At 38.5% G+C, this 22868-nt stretch overlaps 1 protein-coding gene across 5 annotated transcripts in view; it reads left to right on the plus strand.

Moving 5' to 3' along the window:
• PDE7B (phosphodiesterase 7B) overlaps positions 1 to 22868 on the plus strand; it is a 348122-nt gene that overhangs the window by 319590 nt on the left and 5664 nt on the right. For 4 of the 5 annotated variants that reach the window (XR_010836061.1, XM_059083815.2, XM_059083814.2 and 1 more), the window contains 4 exons: positions 1834 to 1925; positions 7227 to 7371; positions 9644 to 9740; positions 20131 to 20211. Coding sequence is in view for 4 of the 5 variants with exons in the window: in XM_059083815.2 (XP_058939798.1) it covers positions 1834 to 1925; positions 7227 to 7371; positions 9644 to 9740; positions 20131 to 20211 (415 nt within the window). In the remaining variant the exon portion in view is untranslated. Of the gene's footprint in view, positions 1 to 1833; positions 1926 to 7226; positions 7372 to 9643; positions 9746 to 20130; positions 20212 to 22868 lie in introns of those variants that run through there. The other variant, XM_067010863.1, reaches the window with a different exon arrangement.

The following is a 22868-nucleotide window of genomic DNA, read 5'->3' on the forward strand; positions in this document are numbered from 1 at the left end:
CTTTTTGGGCAACCCAATACCTCCCTATCCCCTCAGCTCCCCTGGCAACTGCCATTGTTTCTGCCTCCATGAACCTGAATCTGACTGCTCTAGGTACCTCATATAAGCAGAATCACACAATTGCCCCCTACTTTTTTCAACTGAAGTATAGCTGACATACAATATTGTATGTTACAGGTGTACACTACAGTGATTCACAGTTTTTAAAGGTTATACTCCAGTATAGCCATTTACAAAATATTGGCTATATTCCCTGTGCTGTATAATATATCTTGTAGCTTATTTTAGACATAACAGTTTGTGCCTTTTAATCCCTTTCCCTTACATTTCCCCTCCCCCCGTCCCTCTCCCCATTGGTAACCACTAGTTTATTCTCTACATCTGTGAGTCTGTTTCTTTTTCATTTTATTCACCAGTTTGTTGTATTTTTTTTTTTTTTAGATTCCACATATAAGTGATATCTCTGTCCTTGTCTTTCTCTGTCTGACTTATTTCACTTAGCATAATGCCCTCCAAGTCCATCCATGTTGCTGCAAATGGCACAATTTCCTTATTTTCTGTGGCTGAGTGGTATTGCATTGTGTGTGTGCACACCACATATATATGTATGTATATACACCACATCTTCTTTGTCCATTCATCTGTTGATGAAAACTTAGGTTGCTTCCATGCCTTGACAATTTAGCCTCACTTTTTTTTTTTTTTTTTTTTTGTGTGTGTGTGTGTGTGTGGTTTTTGTGGTATGCGGGCCTCTCACTGTTGTGGCCTCTCCCGTTGCGGGGCACAGGCTCCGGATGCGCAGGCTCAGCGGCCATGGCTCACGGGCCCAGCCGCTCCGCGGCACGTGGGATCTTCCCAGACCGGGGCACGAACCCGTATCCCCTGCATCGTCAGGCGGATTCTCAACCACTGCGCCACCAGGGAAGCCCTAGCCTCACTTTTAATAAATGCTATCTTCCTGTATTTTTTTGTAAGTTTATAACACCTCTTGAAACAAAATGGAGAATGAATAAATAAATAAGAAAATAAAGGGAAAAGATTCCTTGGGGACTAGAAGAGTTCTATTCTCTGTAAATGAAGTCAGTGGTAAGGCCATAATGTTTGCTAATATAGAACAAAACACAATAGATGATAAGAAATGTTCATTATTTAAATGGTTAGCTAATGTTCAGACAGGCAGCATACTTAAGGTCAAAGGAGAGATTGGATGTAGTAGAAGTTTCCACAAAGGAAGAAATACCAAGATAGTTGAACAAGGAAGCAACTGTAGATTCAAACCCAGACCTAATGGGCTAAGTGCCGATATACTGATCACGAAGATTATTGACAGTGGTTCTCAGACTTTAGTGTCCACAGTAATAAATCACCACAAAGCCACCAAAACAAGACTGCATTGACTGGGGCACATATCACACCAGAGATTGTGAGGCCTGCCTCTGTTCTGTTGAGTACTGTGATTTTGGATTATATTATGCACATAGCCCTACGGTATCCATTACTGCCTACTTTTACTGCCTCACTTTCTTTCTTCTACACTGTTACCTGAATGCGCTTTCAAAACCAGACAGAGACAGGACTGCGGCTGCTAGAAATAGACCCGCATTCAGCCCTCTGGTGGAAGGTCAGCGGGGCCTTGACCCCCCACACACACTATTATTATAGCCTTGAGAATAGGCCTGCGGTTGTTTTATTTTGTATTTCTGCTCTGCCTCTATGTCATCAGGTACCAGCTGGCCAGAGGGAGAATACTGGCCTCCACGGAGTTGTGTTCAGCGAGAGAGAGCGGTATCTGGCTTCTCCCCCATTTACAGTTTTAATTTTCTTTCTTTCTAGAATATGTCTGTGCTGGAGAATCATCACTGGCGATCTACGATTGGCATGCTTCGAGAATCAAGACTTCTGGCTCACTTGCCAAAGGAAATGACGTAAGTGGCGTAGAGATGAAACATACCGATGTCCACACATTAGAGATAAGCCGCTTTCTCTTGGGCTCGAGACCGCCAGGGTTAATGGCAGGGAGCCAGCCTGCTGTGCTTCCGGCCCGTGCTGCCTTGGTTGCCTATCAGAGGGGATGCGGTGTCAGTTACAGCAACCCAGAAACTAGAATCCCTCTGTGAACTCTGAAAGGGCCTGGAGAGTGTAGGACCTCACGTCAGGAAAAGAGATAATAAACAGCTCTCAGCTTTCACACTCTTCAGCATCAACGCTGTGCTTTGCCAAATTCCTGTCTTTTATGTTAGCAAAATTGTCCTCCTGTGTAGATCCAAATAATAAATATTTATCAAGAAGGAACACAGGAGTTCCCAAGCTAGATTGAAGCCTAGTTCAATAAAGCGTGTTTTGTTATTGCCAGTCTTAGCAAAAGGAGAAGTCAGGAATTCTTTTCTAAAATGTCTTTTGTTAAGTAACTGAATTGGCCCCAGCAATTTTTTTCACCAGGAATTTACCTATGTCTCTTGCATTTTAAACAGAAAGGGAAATACTAGTTTCCTGGTCCACTGTTCGTTAGCCCGGGTATTTAGGTCGAGTCCTACTAAATCCAAGACCATGGCCTCATTTCCACCTGGCCTCAGTTTAGCTGCTGTACCATATTGGCCTTAATTTAGCTGCTGCACTGTCTTCCAAGGTCACCGCTAATTCCTATCTGTTTAATTCGAATGCACAGAACCCAGGGTAGCTAGGAGGGAAAAAGCAAATAGATCCCTGTACCGTCTTTCTGAAGGGCACACGACTTAAGGTCAAGGACCACGTGGTGTCTCTTGGTAAAGCAGGCAGGATGCTCTGGGCTCGCAAGTTTACCACTGGCACGCTGATTCTATCTCATGCTGTTTCCTAGCACCCAGAGGAAAGTGGAATTTGTGGAAGGACCTTCAATTCTGATAACATTTTACCCCCAAAACCAGATAAAACCAATCCTCACACGTGGAATAAAAACTCGTGCCTTTTACTAAAACAATACATTGCAAAGATCGAAAGAATTAAGTGCAAAAATGACTAAAAACTAGAGCAAAAAAATCAAGTAAGAAGGAGGAGAAAGGAAGAGGTGAATGGTAAGGAAGCCAAAGAAAGAGAGAAGAAGGGAAGGAAGGAGAAGGAGACAGGAAGGAATGAGACAACAGGAAAAAGGGAGGAAGAACCTGGGACCAGACTTGTCCCTGTAACGCCCTCCTTAATCCTGCTCGTTGCTCAATTAATATTCATTTCCTAAGATACTTCTACTCATCACTATGGATTCCAAATAAAAATACTATATTTTTATATGTTTTTGTGGAACATAGTGTTATAACTTGCTTTTGCTAGAAGAAAAACTGTTATGCAATAATATACGTGAAAGGACTTTATAATGAAATTTACAGTCATCCTACACATAGTGAGCATCTTTATCCTCACGTGAATGCCTTCAAATCCTTTTTCTGATTCTGAAAGACAGGTTAACCGTACACACTAAGGAAAAAAATCAGAAAAGTATTAGTTTGCACCATACGCAGTTGCTGTTTTTGAGAGCCCAGAACAGTAGAATAATGGCAGTTTCATATGACTCAACCTAATATGAAGAAGAAAAACGAGATTACTGGTAATCCGGCAGTCCAGGAATAGTAAATGTTAACCTGGCTGGTTTGTTTCCTTTTAGTCTTTTTTTTCAGTACAACTATATTTTAAAGAAATGGGGAAGTTATTTCATATAGTGTATGTCCTGCTATTTTTCACTTACTGTAAAGGTCTTTTTCCATATCATTAAACCTGCTACTAAAATAAAGTATTGCATTTCATTGCATCAAATTTTATTGACTATTGCCTATTGTTGGGAATTTAGATGATTTCCAAATCTATGTCATTACAAATAATGCTTAACAAGCATCTTTAAACATATAATTTTATCCCAAACTACGATATTCTATTTTCTCAGAAACTGTTTGTGGTTAGGAGTTATTGATCAGAAAGAAAGGTGTGAATTTTTAAGGTTCTTGTATACTATCAAATTGCTTTTCCAAAAAGCTGTATCTACCTGTATTCCCATTGGTAGATTGTGAGAAAATCTACCAGTGTACCATCACCAAAATTGAGTTTTATCTCTTTTACCTTTTTAAAATATTTGCAGATTTGACAGAGAGAGAGAGAGAGAAAGAAAGAAAGAAAAGGAGAGAGAGAGAGAGATTCACTGATAACAAATGAGACTAAAAATTTTTCATGTATTTACTGGCCACTGTTATTTCTTTAGAGAACAAAATTTTGCGTTTGATCTTTTCTTATGAGTGTTATTCATTTGTAAGAAGTTTTTGTATTTTAACTAAAGTAACCATTTGTTATATGTTGTAAATATAATTTGAAGCTTTTAGTTTGCCTTTTAATGTGGTTCATGAAACATTTCACCTAACTAAAATAGTTATGTTTCCTGGTTATATATTTAATAAATATTCATATTTTTAAAGAATTCATACAATATTGAAAATTATTTTTAAGTGAAAATCATTCATAATTCCCCTATATGTCTTTCCAAATTCTTCTCTATGAACATAGAGATTATATCTTACATACTTTGTATCCTGTTTTTTAACATAACAATAAAACATGGTATTTTTCCATGTCAATAAGTATAGCTATACCTCATCATATGAAATAATTGCAAAGTATGCTTGTAACATGGTTCATTTAACCAATCTCCTATTTATGAATTCTTGTGATATTTTTCTCCCTAGAATGTTTCATTATTTTAAACAATAGGATAAACATTCTTATAACATATAGCTTTACTAACTGTATCTTTACTAACATGTTCATAGTAAATGTGTAGATGAACTGTTGGTCAAATTATTTATATTTATTGCTTTTAACACTAATTCCTAAATTACCCTTCAGGAACACTGCACCAATTTACACTCTGACTAACAGAGAATAAGAAGGAAGATTTCCCCATATCGTCAACAGCATTAAGTATCACAATCATTAATTAATGTATCATATTATTTAGCAGTTACTTTTAATCCTTGCCAATAAAAGTGTGGGGAATAGTATCACATAGCTGTTTTAATATTTTTTGTTATACTAAGAATATTTAATATCTTTTCATATTTTGGGAACATTTTAAATTTCTTTTGTGAATTGCCTATTTTCTGAGATTATTTCTAATGTCCAGAAGTAGATTAAAGATGTGTATGTGGCTTAAAAACAAAAATGTTAATGATGAAACTATAAAGCTTTTAGAATATAATGTAGGGGAATATTTTCATCAGAGGTAGGAAGGATTTCTTAAATAGGAGAAAAATATTAACCTAAATAAAAATATTTATAGGTTAAGTTATATTAAAAATTAAGACTTCCTTTCATCAAAAGACATCATAAAGAAAACAGAAAGACCAGCCACAGAGTGAGAGAAGATATTTGTAACACATAAGTGACAAAAGGCCATTATTGAAAATATATTAAAAACTCTTAGAAGCAATAAGCAAAACAGAAACCACTCTATAGAATAGTAGGTAACGACTAGAATAGAAACTTCACCAAAAAAATAGAAATGGCCAATAAACACATGAAAATATGTCCAACCTCATAGTTATCAAGGAAATTCATATTAAAATTATAATGAGGGGCTTCCCTGGTGGGGCAGTGGTTGAGAGTCCGCCTGCCGATGCAGGGGACGTGGGTTCGTGCCCCGGTCCGGGAAGATCCCACGTGCCGCGGAGCGGCTGGGCCCGTGAGCCATGGCCGCTGAGCCTGCGCGTCCGGAGCCTGTGCTCCGCAACGGGAGAGGCCACAGCGGTGAGAGGCCCGCGTACCACAAAAAATTATAAAAAAAAAATTATAATGAGTTGCGTGACATTGGCAAATGGGCAAAAACAGAGTAAAGTGTAAGACTATAAAGCAATGAGAACCTCATCTATTACTGTTTGGAGTGTAAATGTATACAACTGTTTTGGAAATAATCAGCAATATCTAAGAAATTGAAGATGAACATCTCTGTGATCCAATAATTTTATTCCTGGATATAGTCCCTAGAGAAACTTTGCATATGTGTAACTGGAGGTACATGAGGGTGTTTATTGTGTCATTTTTTCCATAGTAGTCAAAAGCTAGAAACTACTCAAGTTACCATCAAAAGTAGAACAGATAAATATATTGAAGTATAGTCCTACAATAGAATACAATATAATCAAGAAAATGGATGAACGACGGCTCACACATCAACTTAGGTGACTTTCAAAAGTATGTTAGGCTAAAGAAGCAAGTCACAAATGGATACTTATCACATAACTTAATGTGCAAAAGCAGTTAAAGTTAAACCATATTATTTAAACATGCATACACAGGTGGTAAAATTGTTATAAGTAGCAAGGAAATTATTAAAACAAAGGTCAAGAGAGTGGTTACTTCAGGGGTTGAGGGGAGGTGGGGTTGGATGAGACACAGTGAGGACCTTCTGGGGTACTGGCAGGCAGATCTTGACCTGGATGGTGACTGTAAGATGTTGATTTGATATTTATTCATTAAATTGTAGGTGTGTACTCTATGCTCTCTACTTAAGCATACTTCACTTTTAAAGGTGACTTTTAAAAATAGGTGCAGATATTCCTCCCATTGATTACTTTCCATATGTGAGGAAAAGCTCTGATTTGTTTTATTTTTCCAAAATATCCCATTTTCCATATTCCATCTGTTGACCAGTACATTGCTTGACCACTGCTTTTTAATGGTGCCTTAACCAACTGTGATTCTTAAGTTCCAACCTGTCAGTTTTGTTCCCTTGATGGGTCTTTCCATTCCACAGAATCAGTCGCTATTATTGTCTTCATTACTGTTACTATTATCATGCCCATTTCTCTCCCCATGCAAACCTTAAAGTTTGAGTTGGTTTGAACTCTATAAAAAGCACAATTCAAATGCCTGTGATTCTGTGAGTCTTTCTGTGCCCTCCTTAAAGCACGCATTTCTCGTTGGCTTTCGATCTTCCCACCCATAGGAACCATGGGAATGTATAAACTGCCACAACTCTGTTCACCCGTGGTTTCAATCTCTCTGTCCAGTCCTTGGCATACATCCCATCCAAGGACAGAAATGATGGTGGGTGAAAGAATCACTCTCGGGCTGCAAGGACTGGGATTCTGTGTAATAAATAGAATCAGAGGCAGAAATGAGAGTACAAGCCACCTGATGATGACAGAATCAATCACTCTCCTCACAGGGATTTGCTTTGTGTGTGTGTGTTTTCTCTTTCATTCTTGTGGATGCAGACAGGATATTGAACAGCAGCTGGGCTCCTTGATCTTGGCAACAGACATCAACAGACAGAATGAATTTTTGACCAGATTGAAAGCTCACCTCCACAATAAAGACTTAAGACTGGAGGATGTACACGACAGGCACTTTATGCTTCAGGTAAACAACAACAAAAAGAAGTCATCATCCTCACTGGGTAAAACACTTAAGGACATGATCCATCATTTTAATGCATCTGAGAAGAAATATCTCCCATGGTGTAAGCTAGAGCAGTGACCTACTTTATTAAAAACTCTGAGACACATGAAATTTTTAAGTGGTTTCCAGGCAAGTAAAATCTGGGTTTCACGTCAGTAAGTTGATAATATCTCATTTTTCCTTGTTTGGTAACTGCTTCACCACAACGTAGCCCTGCTGTGTAGTTGCATGCAATAAGAATCTACCACATTTTGTGTCTTGATATAAAGTTGATCACTATCAAACCATGCAATGTAGAAAACTTTCTTTAATACAAAAGTATATTATGTTAACTATAGTACTAACAAAAATTGAAAAACGAGTATCCTTCCTGTACCTAAAGCCTACTTAATTAAACCCTGCTTTACTTCCTTTTACTACCTTAACTCATATTTTCATCTGAGGCTCAGACGTGTTTACCTAGTCTTACCATTTTTAGGCCCCAATAAATAAATGATTTTAAGTTTAATTGAATGAATTGAATCATATCAAACCCAACCCTTTCTGCTTCCTTCCATGGCAAAAAGCCATTTGTGAAGTAAGAAAGAACAAGATGAGAAGTGGACCTTGGAAGCAGAAGTCTGACCTGGTATCCAAACCAGAGCCTTTTGCTTGATCTTCCATTTTCTCTCATTTTCCTTCTTTCCTTGTGGCACGAAAGACTGAATGGGCGAATCCTGGATGCATCTAGATTGGCCAGCTTTAACCACGGACGTGGACCTGCACATGGGAGACTGAAGCGTACCGTTTTTTCCCTTCCATGCCTTTAGGCTGCCTTCGGAAGCTGACCAACTGCTCCATCCTTTTAAGGAAATACCCTCCTCCCAGCTGTAAAACTGTATCTCCCTCCTTCTTTCTTCCCAAACTAGTCTTCTCGTCCCTGAGTGCCACAGACGCCTGATTTTAGACACTCAAGCCTAGTTGTGAGTAGCTGAAAGATTTGGCCTGGACACTTGAGAATAGGGGTAGGACGGGAATAAAACATAGACCGGGAGGGGGAAGGGTAAGATGTGACGAAGTGAGACAGTGGCATGGACATATATACACTACCAAATGTAAAATAGATAGCTAGCGGGACGCAGCCGCATAGCACAGGGAGATCAGCTGGGTGCTTTGTGACCACCTAGAGGGGTGGGATAGGGAGGGTGGGAGGGAGACGCAAGAGGGAAGAGATATGGGGACATATGTATATGTATAACTGATTCACTTTGTTGTAAAGCAGAAACTAACACACCATTGTAAAACAGTTATACTCCAATAAAGATGTTAAAAAAAAAAAAAAAAAAAAAAAAAGGAAAGCTTGCTAACACACATGAATCCCTCAAAGGTGGAACCTGGAAGGGACTTCTGCCCCTGACCTACTCCAACATGTACTGGTGTCCCCATTCACCAGGAAATAAAGAACCAAACAGGTTTGCAACTTAATATGATTCAGGCTCTCCCAGACCCCAGCACTGCTAGCAGTTCTATGATCCCAAAGAACTCGGGCAAAACCACAGACCTTGCTGATGGACGGGCATGCCACCAGAAGCCCATCTGGACAGTGGGCTCTTGGCAGTGGGTAGTTAAGGGGGAGAACTTACTTCTCTGGCAATCCAAGGAAACCCTCCTAGGGTCAGCATCTCCGACAAAAGCTGGTATCCCGGATGCAGAACAGTGTGAGCAAAGCCAAGAAGGCCCAGGTCTATCTCTGCAAACCAAACACTCCTAGGCTTGATATGACTTAGCTCCCTGGCTGGCTGTCTGAGCTTGTTCACACTCACAGACACGGGCATATAACTGCAAACACAAATAATTTAATGTACGGAGTTGGTCAGTGTGGCTACTGTGAGAGTGAGGTCCCAATGATCTCACTTGAGCCTGGCTGGGGCCCACAAGGTGTGGAGCCGCAGAAGGAACCAGGCCACGGCTTCCCTTGGCCTGCCTGCCCCAAGTCTCCTCCAGGTAGCTCCGTGTCCTTGGACGATGGCTCTTCTCGCCTTCTCACTGCTATAAAGTGGGAGTTCTGAATGAAGGCTTTGTGCGGCGACGAATAAGTGCTGTTTCCCAAAGAGGCACATCAGGGAAGCCTCTATAAATACAGACCTGGTACCATGAGGCCGACTGGCAGGTCTGATGGCCCCTTGGGCTTGGGGTGCATTTGCTGCTCAAAGATCATCCTCTGACCATCTCTCCCTGCCCTGTCATTTCTCAGATTGCCTTGAAGTGTGCTGACATTTGCAATCCTTGTAGAATCTGGGAGATGAGCAAGCAATGGAGTGAAAGGGTCTGTGAAGAATTCTACAGGCAAGGTTAGTAGTGATCCGACAGCTGATTTTTCATTGCCCCTTCTCCTTGCAGGCATTTATCCTAATAAAACAGGAAATGGATCATCTATCATGACATTTGTTCTTTCATCAACTCTTATTATCCCAGCCTTTCTCTTTAACCCTCTTGCGAACCATCCAGCCCTTTTCTGGAAATAATTTGAAAATATTAATAAATAACACTGATTTACCATGGAAACAGGTAATAATGAGGTACAGTAAAAATGAGCAAAAGGGGGATATATATATATATATATATATATATATATATATATATATAATTTGTTAATGGTTTTTCTCTGTGGATATAAGAATGTGCAGGACTGTTTGATTTTTACTCTGACCTTCATTTTTATGAGCTGAGCACAGCCTAAAGGCTAAATGCCATTTGGGATCAATGTTTTCCACTGACAGAAGGACTTAGACTTTTTTTGTATTCCTTTCCCTCACTTTCTCAAATAAAGTGAATAATGAAATAGGGCACAGCTGTCCAGTGTTCATCCTCTCAAATATATACAGTGAAAAGACAAGTGGCCCCAAGTTAGGGTATAAATTTTAAGAGATTAACCTCATTCAGAAGTAAAGCAATGAATTAACAGCAGGATCTTGATGTTGGGTGGGATCTTGGCCTTTAAACACAGCTTGTTTCTTCAGGCTCGGTTTCAATGCTCAGGATGTTTTATCAGGCACAACAGTGCCCTGATGTTAGTGACAGGATCAGGTCTGAGAGGCTGAGAACAAATAAAGCCTGGTGTCCCACATAGCAGTTCTATGGGGAGGTCAAGTAGCAACAGTGAGCCTTTTGGAGAAGCCTCCATAGAAAGATGTGTCAGTGACACTGAGATGGTCCCAAAGACAGAAGACAAAGCAGAACGGATAGGGTTCATGTGGGACCAGAAGGCTCTGCTCCCCATCTCTTTCCTTTGAGTAAAAGCACTCATGGAGCTCCCTCTCTATGTACTTTCACTTCAAATGTGTGTGAGTGGTTAGAAAACAAAAGGACAGTTCTAGTTGCCCATGATATAAAATCTCCACTGAGAGAGAAACAAAAGGAAATATGATGAACTTAGAGCAAGGAGGTTTCAGGTTAGGTAAGATAAATACTTTCTTTACTATAAGATACAGAATATATTGAAATAGCATAGCGAGAGAAGGGCTAGGATCTTCATCCTTGATCAAGCAATGATTCTACTCTATCCCTCTTGGTTTTGACTCAGTCGTGCGTTCTTGTTGGCATTGATTGGAGTTTAACCCTTTCATTTGCTTATCTTGAACCCTATTTGGATTATGAGCAACTTGGGGCCTGGACCATGTCCCCTGGGCAGATGGTAAGGCCCACAGAGCTGGTGAGTCTAAGTTGTTAACTAAGTGGAGTCAATGGGATCTACCAATAAAGGTAAATCTGTAAGATGTCTTGTCAAAAACTTGTCCTCATAATAGTATGCATGTGCAGCATTATAAGACAGAACAACCTAGAATGTTTGTAACTCTGATCTCTAAAGGTGAGCTTTCAAACACTTTGCTCTAGCATGCTTCCTAGCAGAGAAAGGAGAATTCAGAGGCATGTCGGGTCCTTTTTATTTAATAGCCTTATGGTCTAGCAGAAGTTCCACTTATTTAAGAGAAGACCAGACTCCCTGGTTATCCAAACTTCTTGTCCTCCATACTGAATTATTTTTTTAGAAATTCTATAAAGCACCATTTGTATCATTTTGATTAATCTTCTTCTGGATTTCAGTTTAGGATTTGGGCTTCCACAGACTGCTAACAGTCCCAGCCAAAGTATCTTTAATGATTTGTGAGGTTGAGCAAAGGAAAAACCCTAAAATCAAGGTCAGGGACAGAAGGGGAAAAAGGAAGATGAGATTAGGAAGACAGTGTTAAATTCTCATAACAGACATTAGGATTCAAACATCATTCACCCTCATCCCCTCAGTGCCTTAAAAAAGTAGAATTTCTGTCCTATTGTAACTGCAGGTTGGTATTTCTCAATGAACCAAGATTCCCAGAAGTTTTCATTGAACATCTGCTTCCAGCCTTGTCTAATCCTCAGCAAAGCTGTGATTTTCCTATATGCAAAGACCCACTGGGGGTGTCATGAAGGAGGCAGAGTTATAGTTAATGTTTCATAAGCTCAAAATACTAACCAGTAGAGTTCCTGGAGGAGAGAAACTCCAATTTTCCTCTTTGTATTCTCTACATTGATTAACCAAGTGTCTGAAATATGCAGTGCTTTGTAAATATATGTTGAAATAAGTGAATGACTAAATGATCCAATTGGAAGACCTCTTATGGTAGAGGTCACAGGAGAAGACCTAGTGCTGAGGGTGGCAGAATCTGAGCTGGGTATTCAAGGATGTGTAGTGACTGCACTTCCCGATAGGATAAACATGAGGCACATGTAGCTAGTTAAATTTAAATTAATTAGATTAAATAAAATGGAAAATTTAGTTCCTCAGTTTTCTTGATCTGATTTCAAGGGGCTACTATAGTGGGCAGTACAGAGAACATTTCCATCATTGCAAACAGTCCCAGTGGTCTAGATAGAGAGTAGTAGAAGTGGACAGAAGCACTGCAGACCATCCCCCTGCCTCATAGAACAGTTTGGTCCCATAGAAGGTGAGAATATGAGGATCTGTTGAGGCCCCTGTACACCAGGCTAAAAGTAGAGAACATGGCAATGGGAGTCATCTTAGAAAGTACAATTAGGGCAACGTGTATAATTGAAGTAGAAGAAATACTAAAGAAACTAGCTAAGAAGCAAAAAATCGGAATGAGTTATTAAGAAACCAGATAAAGAAAATGTGTATGTATACAATGGAATACTACTCAGCCATAACAAAGAATGAAATTTTGCCATTTGCAACAACACGGATAGAACTGGAGGGTGTTATTCTTAGTGAGATAAGTCAGACACAGAGAGACAAATACTGTATGTTTTCACTTATCTGTAGAATCTGAAAAATAAAACAAATGAATGAATATAACAAAACAGAAACAGACTCACAGATACAGAGAACAAACTAGGGGCTACCAGCGGGGAGAGGGAAGGGGGGAGGGGCAAGATAGGGATAGGGGATTAAGAGGTACAAACTTCTAGGTATAAAATAAATAAGGTACAAGGATGTGAGACTTCCCTGGTGGTCCAGGGGTTAAGGCTCCATGCTTCCACTGCAGGGGACGCAGGTTTGATCCCTGGTCAGGGAACTAAGATCTCACATGCCGTGCGGCCAAAAACAACAAAGAAATAAAGATAAATATTAAATTTTTTTTTAAAGGTACAGGATGTAATGTACAGCACAGGGAATGTAGCCAGTATTTTATAATAACTTTAAATGAAGTATAATCTATAAAAATATTGAATCACTACGTTGTACACCTAAAATGAATATAATGTTGTAAATCAACTATTCTTCAATTTAAAAAAAAAGAAAGAAAGAAACCAGACTAGAGTCAGGCAGAGTGAAAGTAGGGAAAATAGATGTTTCAACAGAGGAATAAACAGGATTTGCTTCCTCAGTACAGAGGGTAGAGGGAAGGGAAAAATCAAAGACAACTCCTCCAAAGTGTCAGACTTAACTGAAAAATCACTATTAACAGAACTAGGGAGGTGAGGAGTAAAACCAACTTTAGGAGAATTCATTTTAATATTAAATGGTGTCATGCCCTGCCCTCAGAAGGCTATTATCATCTGACTTCCCTGAACTCCTCAGTTAAGCCAAAGTGATTTCCTCACATCAGTTTTGAGAATCCTCAGTTAAGCGAAAGTGATTTCCTCACATCAGTTTTGAGAATCACGAGGGCCCAAGAGACCATGGGCGCCATGGCTAAAGTCTTAGAGAAAATGACAGAAATGTAGCATCTCAAAAGATCGTAGCTCAATGGTTAAGTGCAGACCCTCTGAAGCCAGACTTTCTGGGTTAGAATCCAGGCTCCCCTCTTCACTGGCAGAAGGACCTTAGGTCAACATATTTCCCTACACTTCATCTCAATTTCCGCATCTGTAAAATGGGGGTTATAGTGAGGTTGTTATGAGGATTAAATTAATTAAATAGGTAAAATGCTTAGAATGTGCCTGACACACAGTAAGCGTGATATAAATGTTATGTGTTTCTCTCCTCTAGTTTAGGAGTGCATTCACAACTGTGAACTCAGCTAGTGTTTCTGAGACCCAGCTTCTGTACTGATTAACCAGATTGTTTTTCCCAACGAAATAATTATGCACAATTTTTCACCTTCAGGAAGAATTGATAAAATACATTGATAAAGCTTTGCATGATGTATTTCTCTTTTGGTCTAGCTGATGCAGACATTAAAAAGAAAGATCATCCTGAGCTTTATACTTTCTTTGACCTTCATTTACACTAAGTAAAACTCTAAGGAGTAAGAATGAAAGATACCAGACCCTTATTTTGGATTAATTTTGTAGCTACAGAGATGCTCTTCAAATGAGATCTTTCTACTTCCTCTTCCCGATTTCCTGCCTACTAATTATTCCCGGTTGTTCAGGTGAAACCAGATGAGGGTCAGGCAGAGTGAAAGGAGGGAAAAAGCATAAAACCTGTTTTCTTAATCTGCAACTTAAAACCAGAACTTCCATCTCATATTAGGAAATTGGCCATTCGTTTTCTTGCTTTTATAGATTTTTGTTCAAAAGTTTATTCTAGTCCCAGAGCATACCTATTTACCATGAGCCTATTGTAAATGATCGTCGATACTCTGATATTTTATTTTATTTTATTTTATTTTTTAACATCTTTATTTGAGTATAACTGTTTTACAATAGTGTGTTAGCTTCTCTTTTACAACAAAGTGAATCAGTTATACATATACATATGTTCCCATAACTCTTCCCTCTTTTGTCACCCTCCCTCCCACCCTCCCTATCCCACCCCTCTAGGTGGTCACTAAGTACAGAGGTGCACTCCCTGTGCTATGCTGTAGCTTCCCACTAGCTATCTAATTTACATTTGGTAGTGTGTATATGTCCCTGCCACTCTCTCACATCGTCACAGCTTACCCTTCCCCCTCCCCTTATCCTCAGGTCCATGCTCTAGTAGGTCTGTGTTTTATTCCCATCCTACCACTAATCTCTTCATGACTTTTTTTTTTTAGATTCCATATATATGTGTTAGCATACGGTATTTGTTTTTATCCTTCTGACTTACTTCACTCTGTATGACAGATTCCAGGTCTATCCACCTCATTACAAATAACTCAGTTTCATTTCTTTTTATGGCTGAGTAATATTCCATTGTATATATATGCCACATCTTCCTTATCCATTCATCTGTTGATGGACACTTAGGTTGCTTCCATGTCCTGGCTATCGTAAATAGAGCTGCAATAAACATTTTGGTACATGAGTCTTTTTGAATTATGGTTTTCTCAGGGTATATGCCTAGTAATGGGATTGTGGGGTCATATGGTAGTTCTATTTGTAGTTTTTTAAGGAACCTCCATACTGTTCTCCATAGTGGCTGTATCAATTTACATTCCCACCAGCAGTGCAAGAGTGTTCCCTTTTCTCCACACCCTCTCCAGCATTATTGTTTCTAGAGTTTTTGATGATGGCCAATCTGGCCGGTGTGAGATGATATCTCATTGTAGTTTTGATTTGCATTTCTCTAATGATTAATGATGTTGAGCATTCTTTCATGTGTTTGTTGGCAATCTGTATATCTTTGGAGAAATGTCTATTTAGTTCTGCCCATTTTTGGATTGGGCTGTTTGTTTTTTTGTTATTGAGCTGCATGAGTTGCTTATAAATTTTGGAGATTAATCATTTGTCAGTTGCTTCATTTGCAAATATTTTCTCCCATTCTGAGGGTTGTCTTTTGGTCTTGTTTATGGTACACTTTGCTGTGCAAAAGCTTTTAAGTTTCATTAGATCCCATTTGTTTATTTTTGTTTTTATTTCCATTTCTCTAGGAGATGGGTCAAAAAGGATCTTGCTGTAATTGATGTCATAGAGTGTTCTGCCTATGTTTTCCTCTAAGAGTTTGATAGTGTCTGGCCTTACATTTAGGTCTTTAACCCATTTTGAGTTTATTTTTGTGTATGGTGTTAGGGAGTGTTCTAATTTCATACTTCTACAGGTAGCTGTCCAGTTTTCCCAGCACCACTTATTGAAGAGGCTGTCTTTTCTCCAATGTATATTCTTGCCTCCTTTATCAAAGATAAGGTGACCATATGTGTGTGGGTTTATCTCTGGGCTTTCTATCCTGTTCCATTGATCTATATTTCTGTTTTTGTGCCAGTACCATACTGTCTTGATTACTGTGGCCTTGTAGTATACTCTGAAGTCAGGGAGCCTGATTCCTCCAGCTCCATTTTTCGTTCTCAAGATTGCTTTGGCTATTCGGGGTCTTTTGTGTTTCCATACAAATTGTGAAATTCTTTTTTCTAGTTCTGTAAAAAATGCCAGTGGTAATTTGATAGGGATTGCATTGAATCTGTAGATTGCTTTGGGTAATACAGTCATTTTCACTATGTTGATTCTTCCAATCCAAGAACATGGTATATTTCTCCACCTATTTGTATCATCTTTAATTTCTTTCATCAGTGTCTTATAGTTTTCTGCATACAAGTCTTTTGTCTCCTTAGGTAGGTTTATTCCTAGATATTTTATTCTTTTTGTTGCAATGGTAAATGGGAGTGTTTTCTTAATTTCATTCTCAGATTTTTCATCATTAGTGTATAAGAATGCCAGAGATTTCTGTGCATTAACTTTGTATCCTGCTACTTTACCAAATTCATTGATTAGTTCTAGTAGTTTTCTGGTAGCATCCTTAGTATTCTCTATGTATAGTATCATGTCATCTGCAAACAGTGACAGCTTTACTTCTTCTTTTCCTATTTGGATTCCTTTTATTTCTTTATTTTCTCTAATTGCTGTGGCTAGAACTTCCAAAACTAGGTTGAATAAGAGTGGTGAGAGTGGGCAACCTTGTCTTGTTCCTGATCTTAGTGGAAATGGTTTCAGTTTTTCACCATTGAGAACAATGCTGGCTGTGGGTTTGTCATATATTGCCTTTATTATATTGAGGAAAGTTCCCTCTATGCCTACTTTCTGCAGGGTTTTTATCATAAATGGGTGTTGAATTTTGTCAAAAGCTTTCTCTGCATCTATTGAGATGATCATATGGTTTTTCTCCTTCAGTTTGTTCATATGGTGTATCACGTTGATTGATTTGCGTATATTGAAGAATCCTTGCATTCCTGGAATAAACCCCACTTGATCATGGTGTATGATCCTTTTAATGTGCTGTTGGATTCTGTTTGCTAGTATTTTGTTGAGGATTTTTGCATCTATGTTCATCAGTGATATTGGCCTATAGTTTTCTTTCTTTGTGACGTCTTTGTCTGGTTTTGGTATCAGGGTGATGGTGGCCTCGTAGAATGAGTTTGGGAGTGTTCCTCCCTCTGCTATCTGTTGGAAGAGTTTGAGAAGGATAGGAGTTAGCTCTTCTCTAAATGTTTGATAGAATTCGCCTGTGAAGCCATCTGGTCCTGGGCTTTTGTTTGTTGGAAGATTTTTAATCACAGTTTCAATTTCAGTGCTTGTGATTGGTCTGTTCATGTTTTCTATTTCTTCCTGGTTCAGTCTTGGCAGGTTGTGCATTTCTAAGAATTTGTCCATTTCTTCCAGGTTGTCCATTTTATTGCCATAGAGTTGCTTGTAGTAATCTCTAATAATCTTTTGTATTTCTGCAGAGTCAGTTGTTACATCTCCTTTTTCATTTCTAATTCTATTGATTTGAGTCTTCTCCCTTTTTTTTCTTGATGAGTCTGGCTAATGGTTTATCAATTTTATTTATCTTCTCAAAGAACCAGCTTTTACCTTTATTGATCTTTGCTATTGTTTCCTTCATTTCTTTTTCATTAATTTCTGATCTGATCTTTATGATTTCTTTCCTTCTGCTAAATTTGGGGTTTTTTTGTTCTTCCTTCTCTAATTGCTTTAGGTGCAAAGTTAAGTTGTTTATTCGAGATGCTTCCTGTTTCTTAAGGTATGATTGTATTGCTATAAACTTCCCTCTTAGAACTGCTTTTGCTGTATCCCATAGGTTTTGGGTCGTCGTGTCTCCATTGTCATTTGTTTCTAAGTACTTTCTGATTTCCTCTTTGATTTCTTCAGTGATCACTTCGTTATTAAGTAGTGTATTGTTTAGCCTCCATGTGTTTGTATTTTTTACAGATCTTTTCCTGTAATTGATATCTAGTCTCATAGCGTTGTGGTCAGAAAAGATACTTGATACGATTTCAATTTTCTTAAATTTGCCAAGGCTAGATTTGTGACCCAAGATATGATCTATCCTGGAGAATGTTCCATGGGCACTTGAGAAAAATGTGTATTCTGTTGTTTTTGGATGGAATATCCTATAAATATCAAGTAAATCCATCTTGTATAATGTTTCATTTAAAGCTTGTGTTTCCTTATTTATTTTCATTTTGGATGATCTGTCCATTGGTGACAGGGGGGTGTTAAAGTCCCCTACTATGATTGTGTTACTGTCGATTTCCCCTTTTATGGCTGTTAGTATTTGCCTTATGTATTGAGGTGCGCCTATGTTGGGTGCATAAATATTTACAATTGTTATATCTTCTTCATGGATCGATCCCTTGATCATTATATAGTGTCCTTCTTTGTCTCTTGTAATAGTTTTTATTTTAAAGTCTATTTTGTCTGATATGAGAATTGCTACTCCAGCTTTCTTCTGATTTCCATTTGCATGGAATATCTTTTTCCATCCCCTCACTTTCAGCCTGTAAGTGTCCCTAGGTCTGAAGTGGGTCTCTTGTAGACAGCATATATATGGGTCCTGTTTTTGTATCCATTCAGCCAGTCTGTGTCTTTTGGTGGGAGCATTTAATCCATTTACATTTAAGGTAATTATCGATATGTGCGTTCCTATTACCATTTACTTAATTGTTTCAGGTTGTTCTTGTAGGTCTTTTCCTTCTCTTATGTTTCTTGCTTAGAGAAGTTCCTTTAGCATTTGTTGTAAAGCTGGTTTGGTGGTGCTGTACTCTCTCAGCTTTTGCTTGTCTGTAAAGGTTTTAATTTCTCCATCAAATCTGAATGAGATCCTTGCTGGGTAGAGTAGTCTTGGTTGTAGGTTTTTTTCCTTCATCACTTTAAATATGTCCTGCCACTCCCTTCTGGCTTGTAGAGTTTCTGCTGAAAGATCAGATGTTAGCCTTATGGGGATTCCCTTGTGTGTTATTTGTTGTTTTTCCCTTGCTGCTTTTAATATGTTTTCTTTGTATTTAATTTCTGACAGTTTGATTATTATGTGTCTCGGCGTGTTTATCCTTGGGTTTATCCTGTATTGGACTCTCTGTGCTTCCTGGACTTGATTGACTATTTCCTTTCCTATATTAGGGAAGTTTTCAACTATAATCTCTTCAAATATTTTCTCAGTCCCTTTCTTTTTCTCTTCTTCTTCTGGGACCCCTATGATTCGAATGTTGGTGCATTTAATGTTGTCCCAGAGATCTCTGAGACTGTCCTCAGTTCTTTTCATTCTTTTTTCTTTCTTCTGCTCTGCAGTAGTTATTTCCACTATTTTATCTTCCAGGTCACTTATCCGTCCTTCTGCCTCAGTTATTCTGCTACTGATCCCGTCTAGAGTATTTTTCATTTCATTTATTGTGTTGCTCATCGTTACTTGCTTCCTCTTTATTTCTTCTAGGTCCTTGTTAACTGTTTCTTGCAATTTGTCTATTCTATTTCCAAGATTTTGCATCATCTTCACCATCATTATTCTAAATTCTCTTTCAGGTAGATTGGCTATTACCTCTTCATCTGTTAGGTCTGGTGTGTTTTTATCTTGTTCCTTCATCTGCTGTGTGTTTTTCTGTCTTCTCATTTTGCTTATCTTACTGTGTTTGGGGTCTCCCTTTTGCAGGCTGCAGGTTCGTATTTCTATCTATTTTTGGTGGCTGTCCCCAGTGGCTGAGGTTGGTTCAGTGGGTTGAGCAGGTTTCCTGGTTGGGGGGACCAGTTCCCCTGTTCTGGTGGATGAGGCTGGATCCCGTCTCCCTGGTGGGTAGGTCCACGTCTGGGGGCATGTATGGGGATGTCGGTAGCCTTACTGTGATTCTAGGCAGCCTCTCTGCTAATGGATGGGGCTGTAGACCTGTCTCGTTCTTTGTTGGGTATAGGGTGTCCAGCACGATACTCTGATATTTTAAATTTTCACAGAAGCTACCAGAGAAGGGCAGAGCCAGTTGTTGCTAAAGTGTTCCTAGTGATAAGGCAGGGAACAGTAATTCCCAGATAACTTCGTCCAACTAGATCATTAAAACTATCAACACTCATTCTTATAGGTTCTCGATTACCAATATGTTTCTTCTTTTTTCTTCTTAGGTGACCTTGAACAGAAATTTGAACTGGAAATCAGTCCTCTTTGCAATCAACAGAAAGATTCAATCCCTAGTATACAAATTGGTGAGTCAAATTCAATTTTAATTTTAAATGAAGTTTCAGCACCTCTGCTAAGAGTCACTAAGAAGATCTACACACAGCTTTCTCATGATCCAAACTAGAGGTTTAATCAATGGTGCTTTGAATGGCTGAGTCCAAATGAACTCTCTAGTCATGATTAATTACCAACTGAAATGAAAAATAGGGTAAAGCCTTTGTTATAGACCCTTAATAACTAACCTGTATTAACTCTGTAGTTCAGAATTGAATCAAAACCAAATGAGTAGAGGAAAGTAAAAAGAATCAACTATTGGCTGCTGAAGATCGGATTAGCTCACACTCTCTTTAGGACATGAAGGGTGGGAAATCTGCAGTTCAGGATCCTTCCAATTTGGTCATTACCCTTCATCCTCAATGCTCAATACTAGGGGCTTGGTCCCCAGGCACAGGCCCCACCAGCCATGTGACATGGGATCCCACGCTTCTCTAGTCTTCACTTCAAAATGGATTTTCAATCTCATTCTCTTAGGACCACACTCTCAAGTGTCAATTGCAATAAACTGTTAAACGGTGATATTAATGCCTCTAAAATAATTGTTTGTTTCTATCACTCCCTGAAACACTCTACCAATTCCATCTACGTTTAAAGCAAGTCTTTCTTTTCCTTGCAGTTCCCTACAATTAAAACCAAACTCAGCTGATGGACACTTAGGTTGCTTCCATGTCCTGGCTATTGTAAATAGAGCTGCAATGAACATTGTGGTACATGACTCTTTTTGAATTATGGTTTTCTCAGGGTATATGGCCAGTAGTGGGATTGCTGGGTCATATGGTAGTTCTATTTTTAGTTTCTTAAGGAACCTCCATACTGTCCTCCATAGTGGTTGTATCAGTTTACAGTCCCACCAACAGTGCAAGAGTGTTCCCTTTTCTCCACACCCTCTCCAGCATTTATTGTTTGTAGATTTTTTTGATGATGGCCATTCTGACTGGTGTGAGGTGATACCTCATTGTCGTTTTGATTTGCATTTCTCTAATGATTAGTGATGTTGAGCATCCTTTCATGTGTTTGTTGGCTATCTGTATATCTTCTTTGGAGAAATGTCTGTTTAGTTCTTATGCCCATTCTTGGATTGGGTTGTTTGTTTTTTGATATTGAGCTACATGAGCTGCTTGTATATTTTGGAGATTAATCCTTTGTCAGTTGCTTCATTTGCAAATATTTTCTCCCATTCTGAGGGTTGTCTTTTAGTCTTGTTTGTAGTTCCTTTGCTGTGCAAAAGCTTTTAAGTTTCATTAGGTCCCATTTGTTTATTTTTGTTTTTATTTCCATTTCTCTAGGAGGTGGATCAAAAAGATCTTGCTGTGATTTATGTCATAGAGTGTTCTGCCTATGTTTTCCTCTAAGAGTTTTATAGTGTCTTGCCTTACATTTAGGTCTTTAATCCATTTTGAGTTTATTTTTGTGTATGGTGTTAGGGAGTGTTCTAATTTCATTCTTTTACATGTAGCTGTCCAGTTTTCCCAGCACCACTATTGAAGAGGCTGTCTTTTCTCCATTGTATATTCTTGCCTCCTTTATCAAAGATAAGGTGACCATATGTGTGTGCATTTATCTCTGGGCTTTCTATTCCTGTTCCATTGATCTATATTTCTGTTTCTGTGCCAGTACCATACTGTCTTGATTACTGTATCTTTGTAGTATAGTTTGTAGTCCGGGAGCCTGATTCCTCCAGCTCCGTTTTTTTTTCTCAAGATTGCTTTGGCTATTCGGGGTCTTTTGTGTTTCCATACAAATTGTAAAATTTTTTGTTATAGTTCTGTGAAAAATGCCATTGATAGTTTGACAGGGATTCCATTGAATCTGTAGATTCAGATAATATAATAATTTAGCTTTGGGTAATATTAAAAAAATAAATATATGAAATAGATAACTAATAAGAACCTGCTGTATAAAAAATAAATAAATAAATAAAATTTTAAAAATAAAAATAAAAACATGTTGCCACATAAGTGAAATATAGCAGTTAAAGGCTGCATGTTAATTTCAAGATTTGTTAGAGCAGAGATAATAAACTTTAAAAAAAGAGTCACAAAGTCAACCTAAGGAAATAGGAACAAAATTTATCTAGTTTAAAAAATTTGAAGGCAATATACAAATGTTAAAATAGACGTGTCGGAACTCTTGAGATTACTGGTGATCTTTTTTTTTTTCCAAATTGCCCTTAATATCATTACGTTCTTTTTATGATTAAACCGATTCATCCACCTGAAAAAGGGAGAGGGGTGTTGTTATAAAAAATGAAACCCTGCAAGAATCCAGAGCAGATGAAGCTACAGAATTGCAGGGGAGGGGGAAGGGCATCAACATCAACAGAAATGCAGCCTCATCCTCTTTGGATCCAATGCCCTATCAAGTTGGAAATTCTGCAGATGCAATTCGAAAGGAATAGAGCCCCAACCAAAATCCTAATCCTGGGGCCCAGCTTGTTAAATTCTGGACAGAAAGAAATTAACCAGGCACCTGTTAAAGACATTTTGAGCCCCCAGAGAAAAGCATTCACATTATTAAGCACACAACCTAGATTTGCAAGACAGACTTGATTTCGGAGATTCTATTCTCTTGTTGTCATGAGAACACACTTATTTTGTCAGATCATATGTCCTGATTTTCAGCTCAG

The sequence above is a fragment of the Kogia breviceps genome, chromosome 13, assembly GCF_026419965.1.
Source record: "Kogia breviceps isolate mKogBre1 chromosome 13, mKogBre1 haplotype 1, whole genome shotgun sequence".
NCBI classification, from domain to species: Eukaryota; Metazoa; Chordata; class Mammalia; order Artiodactyla; family Physeteridae; genus Kogia; species Kogia breviceps.